Source organism: Phacochoerus africanus, chromosome 13 (genome assembly GCF_016906955.1).
Source record: "Phacochoerus africanus isolate WHEZ1 chromosome 13, ROS_Pafr_v1, whole genome shotgun sequence".
In the NCBI taxonomy this organism is placed as follows: Eukaryota; Metazoa; Chordata; class Mammalia; order Artiodactyla; family Suidae; genus Phacochoerus; species Phacochoerus africanus.
In genome coordinates this window covers 78,376,747-78,384,254 of record NC_062556.1, presented here as the reverse complement: position 1 = coordinate 78,384,254, position 7,508 = coordinate 78,376,747, and the positions used below count along the sequence as shown (strand labels likewise).

General features: G+C 62.4%; 1 protein-coding gene across 2 annotated transcripts; it reads left to right on the top strand.

Annotated features, from left to right (window-relative positions):
- Positions 1–638: 638 nt before the first annotated feature.
- On the top strand, positions 639–6,023 carry ATP4B (ATPase H+/K+ transporting subunit beta). 2 transcript variants are annotated; one of them, XM_047756205.1, is made up of 8 exons: positions 639–765; positions 1,092–1,220; positions 2,355–2,468; positions 2,553–2,752; positions 3,565–3,621; positions 4,785–4,883; positions 5,633–5,790; positions 5,872–6,023. In XM_047756205.1, exons 1-8 carry the CDS (start codon positions 654–656, stop codon positions 5,873–5,875), a joined length of 873 nt encoding a protein of 290 aa, XP_047612161.1. In that variant the 5' UTR covers positions 639–653; the 3' UTR covers positions 5,876–6,023. The 2 variants fall into 2 exon arrangements, with proteins under 2 accessions (XP_047612161.1, XP_047612162.1); XM_047756206.1 differs by lacking the exon at positions 5,872–6,023 and having other exon boundaries at positions 654–765; positions 5,633–5,794.
- Positions 6,024–7,508: the final 1,485 nt, after the last annotated feature.

Below are 7,508 nucleotides of genomic sequence, written 5' to 3'. Positions count from 1 at the left end.
CAGCCTGGGGGCCCCTCCGGGCCAGAATCCACCTTCCAACAGCTCACCGGGGAGTGGTACACACTCAGTCTCGAGAGCACGTCTGGACGGCAGGGCTGTGATTCCTACGCAGACAAAGGAAATTCCTAAAGGGCCCCGTCCTGACCAGCCACGGGCCTCAGAGGGCATGACGTTCATCACCGAAGCCGAGCACCACGGGGGCGGAAGCCCTTGAGCCCCTGCCTGGCCTGCCCAGCCCTGCCCGTGTCCGGGGTGCCCTCCAGCGAGGGGTCCCAGCCGCCGCAGCAGCAGCATGGTCGAGACCTGGGCACCTGCTCCACTCACCTAGGAGCAGGAGGCCTAACCCTAACCCTCACACCCACCCATCCCCTTCACATCAAGCCAAGCTCCCCTCTGTCGTTATCAGCTCAGATGTGGGTACAGGCCAAGGGCACCCAGTTGAGGGGAGGCTCAATGGCAGTAGGGCCACCCTGTTTGCCCAGGGAGAGGGCGGAGGGGCACGTGACGGGGGGCCAGCTTGCCAGGGCTGCAGACGGGTGATAACACCCTCCGGGCTCTCCCTGGAACCGGGCCCAGGACTCCTGTGACCTCTGGGGAGGAGACTATAAAGCCCCGGGGGACGTGGCCCGCTCAGGCTTCGGCAGGAACAGGCGATGGCAGCTCTGCAGGAGAAGAAGTCGTGCAGCCAGCGCATGGAGGAGTTCCAGCGCTACTGCTGGAACCCAGACACCGGGCAGATGCTGGGCCGGACGCTGTCCCGGTGGGGTCTGTGATGGGGAGGGCACGGGAGGGCCGGGAGGGGCGGGCGGGCCCACCTCCCCCCACGACCCCGACCTGACACAGGCGCCTGCGGGGTGGGAGCAGCTGAGACCACGCGGCCCCCGGGGCTCGGCTTAGACTCGAAACCAGACGTTTCGAGCTGCGCTCCCAGGCTGGAATCTTTAAAGGCCTTCGGGTTAGGGTACGGGCTCCGTCAGGGTGACGAGAATGTTGTGGAAGTAGACAGAGGCGGGGGTGCAGCCCCAGCGCCGGCGGCTCGCCGAGCCCGCCGCCCAGGGCGCCTGGCGCGGGCCTGACCGCCTCTCCCGCAGTGTGGATCAGCCTCTACTACGTGGCCTTCTACGTGGTCATGAGCGGGATCTTCGCGCTCTGCCTCTACGTGCTGATGCGCACCGTCGACCCCTACACGCCCGACTACCAGGACCAGCTCAAGTCGCCAGGCAAGCCCGCGCGGGGCCGGCGCGCCAGGGGCCCCCAGGGGCAGGCCCAGGCCAGCAGCCCGGGGCCCGAGCACGGGCGGCCCTCGGCCCCCCGAGAAGGATGGCCCGGGCTCTAGGGCGACCCTGCCTCCGGGTCTCGGGATGAGGACCAGGGGGCGCGGGGGCGTGGGCTTCGGAGGGACCGTCGGGGCTGCTCCACGCACCGGGGCCACCCCTGGGGGGGGTGGTCAGGACCGGCGGGGGGGAGGGGGGTGCGCTCCACTGGGGCCCCACTTCCCCAACCGCAAATTCAATCGCGTGGGGTCCTTAGCGCGGTCTGGCCGCTGTCCGGTGCCGTGAGCCTCGGGAGGTCTGCTCGGGCAGCCCGCTACCCCGGCTGCAGAAACAGAGCCAGAAACGGGGGGAGGAGAGCTGTCCCAGCTCCCCACTCAGAGCACGGCCCCGGCCCCCGGCCCTTCCCTCTTTCTGAGGAAGACAAAAAGACGAGAAGCTTCCACGGGCAAGCGCGGGGCTGCGACCCCAGGGAGGCTCAGCCACTCCACCCCACGGTGCTTCACTGGGCACCAAGTTTTAGCAACAGATCAAACGTGGAGCTGTCAGCGAGATTTCAGCACAGAACATTCTAGATTACAACTCGAGAACCGCACAGAGTTTGCCCCCTGGTCCGGAGGGGAGGCGGGCCTGTGAGGACGGGGACCCTGAGAGCAGGGGCGGGGGTGGGGGGGCGCAGGCTCGGTGGCACGGGGGCGGGGGTGGGGGGGGCGTCCTTTCCGTTCAGATCTTTCCAGAGGTTTTTAAACCAAATACGGCTGCTAATTTGACAACATCCACAGAAACAACAAAACCAGAAATCAAATCCTCACCAAAACCAGTGAGGATTTCCAGACGTGCAGTCAATGACGACCCCACCCAGAAGCCCAGCGTAGGCTGTGGGCGGCGTCACCTGCACCAGGCGGGGCGGCCGCGTGGTATGGGCACGGGTGCAGACCCCTGGCTGCTGGGCAGGGTTCTGGGCCCTCCTGGCTGCAGTCTCCGCACCCAGGCCCTTGAGGGCAGCTCTGCCGGCCATGGGCCAACCGCAGAGCGAACGGCTCCATGTGCTAACCGGTGCCATGTGCCCCGCTCTCTCCCCAGGGGTGACCCTGAGGCCGGACGTCTACGGGGAGAAAGGCCTGGACATTTCCTACAACGTGTCTGACAGCACGACCTGGGCGGGGCTGGCCCACACCCTGCACCACTTCCTGGCAGGTAAACGGCGCCTGGGCCGCGATCCTTGCCTTTCCCAGAACAGCGGGGGTGGCTGCGGCTCAGGCAGGTGCGTCTGTCCCCCAGGCTACTCGCCGGCTGCCCAGGAGGGCAGCATCAACTGCACATCGGAGAAGTACTTCTTCCAAGAGAGCTTCCTGGCGCCGAACCACACCAAGTTCTCCTGCAAGTTCACCGCAGACATGCTACAAAACTGCTCCGGCTGGCCCGACCCCACCTTCGGCTTCGCGGAGGGAAAGCCGTGTTTCATCATCAAGATGAACCGGGTAAGTGTGCGGGCCGCGTGGAGATGCGCCTTGGGAGGCGGAGGTTGGGACCTGGCACTGTCCCCCCCCACCCCCGCCCAACGATGGCCTGAGAGCGTGCCTTCCCCAAACACCACTCAAAACCACCGTCCGGAGCCGCCACTGCCTGACTGCGGTGCCTGCCCACTGCACCGCCACTGCAGAACCCGGGGCCGCCGCTTGAGCGTGGCTGGAGGAAGCCTGGTGCGCAGCGCAGGGAAGGCGCCCGGGAGCGTCCAGGCTGGGTGCCAAGGCAGGCCGACCGCGAGGACACAGCAACGTCCATGGGGCCCAGGCGGGGATGGGGTGGGGGGGCATCTCACCACAGCAGAGACGCGGGAGGGTGGGATCTGGATGGGGGCAGGGAGGGGACACAGCTCCAAGCGGGCATCTGCGTGGCGCTATTTATTTTCCTACCTAAGAGGGCAGGGGAGCCATGCGCTGGTGCACTGCGCTCACGGCCCGGGGCCCAGCAGGGGTCTGGTCCCAGGGGCCTGGCACGGCGCTCTCCCGGGGCAGCGCAGGACAGCAGCACACTGAGCCCCGCCCAGAGCCACACGCAGGGCCGAGCATCGGAGCCGGGCCGGGCGGGAAACGGGAGAAGCCCAGGTGGGCCCAGGGAATGTGTGCGGGGCCCAAGGTGGGACCTCCCACTCGGCTCTGCCACCTGCCAGCAGCCAGGTCCCCGGTCCTGGGCGGGGCTGCTGGTCCCTAGAACAGGAACCGCCTGGCCCTCCTGGGGCCTGGCCTCCCCGCTCGGAGGCACTGAGGCCACGTCGACGCTTGGCTTCCAGATCGTCAAGTTCCTCCCGGGTAACAGCACGGCCCCCAGGGTGGACTGCGCCTTCCTGGTGAGTGACCGGCCACGGCTGCCTGGTTTAGGCTAGAAAACCTGCGGGAGTAACTGAGCTAGCTTTCCCGAAGGACCTCTCTAGACCAGACGCACTAATTGTGTGCGCTGAAGTGGGCATCCCAGGGTGACAACCCAGTGAGAACGAGCAGTGCTGGTTACTGTTTGGCTTCAAAAAGTGTCTGGGGCGCTGTTTCACGAACACGCTTCGAAGTGTTTGCAGCGATTTGGAAAAGCCCAGGTACTTCTACTGCCCTGTCTTGTCCTTTTTATCTGTTTATTTACAAACAATACGCCCATCGCCAACAGCTACCACTGTTCAACAGTGTATGCAGATATGCTGCCAAGAGTTGGTGGTATTTTAGTCCATTTTTCCCTCAAAACCAGCTTTTAAGTACAACATGAAAAAAAGTAAATTTGGGAGTTCCCGTCGTGGCGCAGTGGCTAACGAATCCAACTAGGAACCAGGAGGTTGCGGGTTCGGTCCCTGCCCTTGCTCAGTGGGTTAACGATCCGGCGTTGCCGTGAGCTGTGGTGGAGGTTGCAGACGCGGCTCGGATCCCGCGTTGCTGTGGCTCTGGCGTAGGCCGGTGGCTACAGCTCCGATTTGACCCCTAGCCTGGGAACCTCCATATGCCGCGGGTGCGGCCCAAGAAATAGCAACAACAACAACAACGACAAAAAAGAAATGGCAAAAAGACCAAAAAAAAAAAAGTAAATTTGCCTTCACGGACTATTTTCTAAAGTGTGTTTTCACTATCACGCCCTCGGCCAAGGCGCTCTGTTGTCGGCCACCACACCCCACACCTGCAGGCTCTCCAGGCACAGGTCTGTCTGGTTCCCTGCTTTCTTTCTGAGTTTCTCAAGCACGCGTGTGTAGGCCTACCTGAGCTTCCGGGGTTTCACTGCCGCCTTCTCAGCACTGTCACCTTTTATCCTATGAGGGTTTAAAATGGAAAAAAATGCCAGGAGTCTTGCGAACTAACAAATCACACGCTTAGTGGGCTCTCAGCTGATGGTAAAGATTCGATGTAGCTTATGCACAAGTGCACACACACTTGGACACACACAAGGAACATGCGTGCACACACGTGGACACACGTGAGCACACAGACTCGAGTGTGCCAGATCCTGCCTTCCTTAGCAGCAGCCTCTCACCCCCAGGACCAGCCCCGGGACGGCCCACCCCTGCAGGTGGAATACTTCCCTGCCAACGGCACCTACAGTCTGCACTACTTCCCCTATTACGGCAAGAAAGCCCAGGTGGGTGTGCTCGCTGCTCGGGCTCGTCTCCAAACGAGCAGCGATTAGCGAGAGGAGAGCCATGGACATCTCACCGATAAAAGCGAAACAAGGCAGGGACTTCCCGTTGTGGCTCAGCGGTAATGAATCCGACTAGTACCCATGAGGAGGCAGGTTCAATTCCTGGCCTCCCTCAGTGGGCTAAGGGTCCAGTGCTGCCGAGAGCCATGCTGTAGGTCGCAGACACGGCTTGAATCCCGTGTTGCTGTGGCTGTGATGTAGGCCCCCAGCCTGGGAGCTTCCATATGCAGCCAGCAGGGCCCTAAAAAAAGTTAAAAAATCAAAATCAAAACGAGGCATCACTTAGCCCACCCTGACCATGTCATGTCTGGGTGTTTCTCAAACCCACATTCTCGTACCTACCTGGAAATGGCAGGTCTAATCTTTTCCTTCCCAAGAGCCTCCCAAACCTTTTTAGGCAACTGCATATCCATGTAAAGTCACTTTCTCCAAGTCTCTCGATTCATTCTGTTTTGTTTCTGTATTAATTCCCGTCAAATACAACTGGAAGCTGAGTTTGTTGCTGGTCTGCCCTGGTCCGTGCCCTCCAGGCCGATTCTCCCCGTTTCTAAGTGGGGAGACGATTTCATCCCTTGGAATCGGGGCCCAGCAGAGCCAGGAGGTCTCAGCAGCTCTCAGGGAGGCAGACGCATCGCCTCCCTGTACCGCGAGCCCTGCTGCCCGAGGCTCCTGACGTGACGCCGTTTCAGCCCCACTATAGCAACCCGCTGGTGGCCGCCAAGCTCCTCAACGTGCCCAGGAACAGGGACGTGGTCATTGTGTGCAAGATCCTGGCGGAGCACGTGAGCTTCGACAACCCCCACGACCCCTATGAAGGGAAGGTGGAGTTCAAGCTTAGGATCCAGAAGTAAGGCGCCAGGACAACCCGCTCGGGGCCCTGCGTGCAAGCTCTCAGCCATGGGTCACGTTCCGTCTTCGTCATTTTTAGGTAGAATTTGCAGCCGTGACGCTCACGCGGGCCCCTAAGGCAGCAGCGGTCCAACCAACGAGACCCTAAAGGACTCACCTCTTCCACGTGGGCATCACCCTTCTTGCTGTAATTTATTTTTCTGTCCGTTAATAGAAAGACTAGCAGTGTGTCATGCTTTCAAACAGCTTTCATGCCAGCTTTCAAACTGCGACTCCGAGCTGTAAAAATCAAGGATGTTAAATTCGCTCTCGCTCGACCTAAAACAGTCACGTCTTTCCTGAGAAGGGGAAAGAAGTAACTAAAAAACCCAGCACCTCTTTCTTTAAAACGTTTCATTGCAAGTCAGGGAAGTGGCAGAACAGAACAGAGGGGCTGTCCCCGAGAACGCCGGGCTGGGGACACTAGGGTGTCATCAGGGCCCCAGCCCAGCAGCGACTTCCCTGCATCCCCCCCACCCCACCCCCGGCACGAGGCCCTCACTTCACCCCCTTGGGAAACAGACCAACCTGTTCTCTTTTCTCCCAAACCCGGGCTGGAGGCCAGGAGCCCCCACCCCACGCGGGGGGAGCGCACACCCCGCCAGCCCTCGGGCCCCAGGCCCTGGGTCTGGGGGCACCTCTGCCGCGTGAGCACCGGCGCAGATGCGCTTCACAGCCAACACCGCGACACCACGGCAGGTCAGAGATCAGGCCACCTCGGGTTTGTCACGACAAATTGGAGGTCAGAGGTCCAGCAGCCCGAGTGACACCCGGCTGTGCTGGGGGTGGGCTGCCGGCCGACCTGGCTCAGTCGCGAGGCCTTGTCACCTCACCCCGAGGCCACCAAGGGGCTGACTTGCGGGGCACCCGCCGGGCTCAGGGGCTGACGTCTCCCGGGACCACTGCTGTGCTGAGACCCAGGACCACGCGCCCGAGTGGCCACAGGCCTTGTTCTCAGAGACCCAGCCCTGAAGTCCCAGTCGACCTCTACAAACAGGCACATCCCCTAAACGTCAGAGCCCCCCACCCGGGGACACCGCCCGGGAAGCCAGGGGTCAGGGGTGTGGCCCAGCCGCCCTGACGGGCGACTCGCTGGTATGACTGGACCAGCTGCCTGCTAGGAAAAGAGGGGCGATGAGCACCAGGTCCTCTGCCTGCCTGAGGTGCCCCCCCAGCACTGGGACCCCCCCCAACAGCAGGCCCACGGTCACATGTCGCTAGAGCCCTTTGCCGGGGGCCTAGGTCCCCCCACCCACCCCCCGCTGCCCCGAGTGTGATCTTGGCGGGACCCACCCAGCAGATGCAGTGGGGAGAACAGGGAACCTGCGGAAGCAGGTGCGGCTGTGCCCCTCCCCCACCCGCACAACCCCCGGGACCCCACCCGGAAGAAGGGGAGCGCTGCCACGTGCTGGGGGACACGCGCCTGCTGCAGCCTCCAGCCGTTCCCCGAAACATTCACCCACTGACCCGCGCGCCTGAAGAAAACACTGACCCCCCCCAGCTCGCCTTACAACATCCCCCTTTCCGAAAATCAAACCCAAAGAATGTCTCCACTTTCGAGATCCAGCAGAAAGGCCCGGCGGCCTGGCCTGGTTTACACTGCAGGTGCGTCACCTGCGAGGGCCTCCAGGGCCACCTTCCCCGTGGTGCTTTCAGGGGACCCGTTTGCGAAGCTCG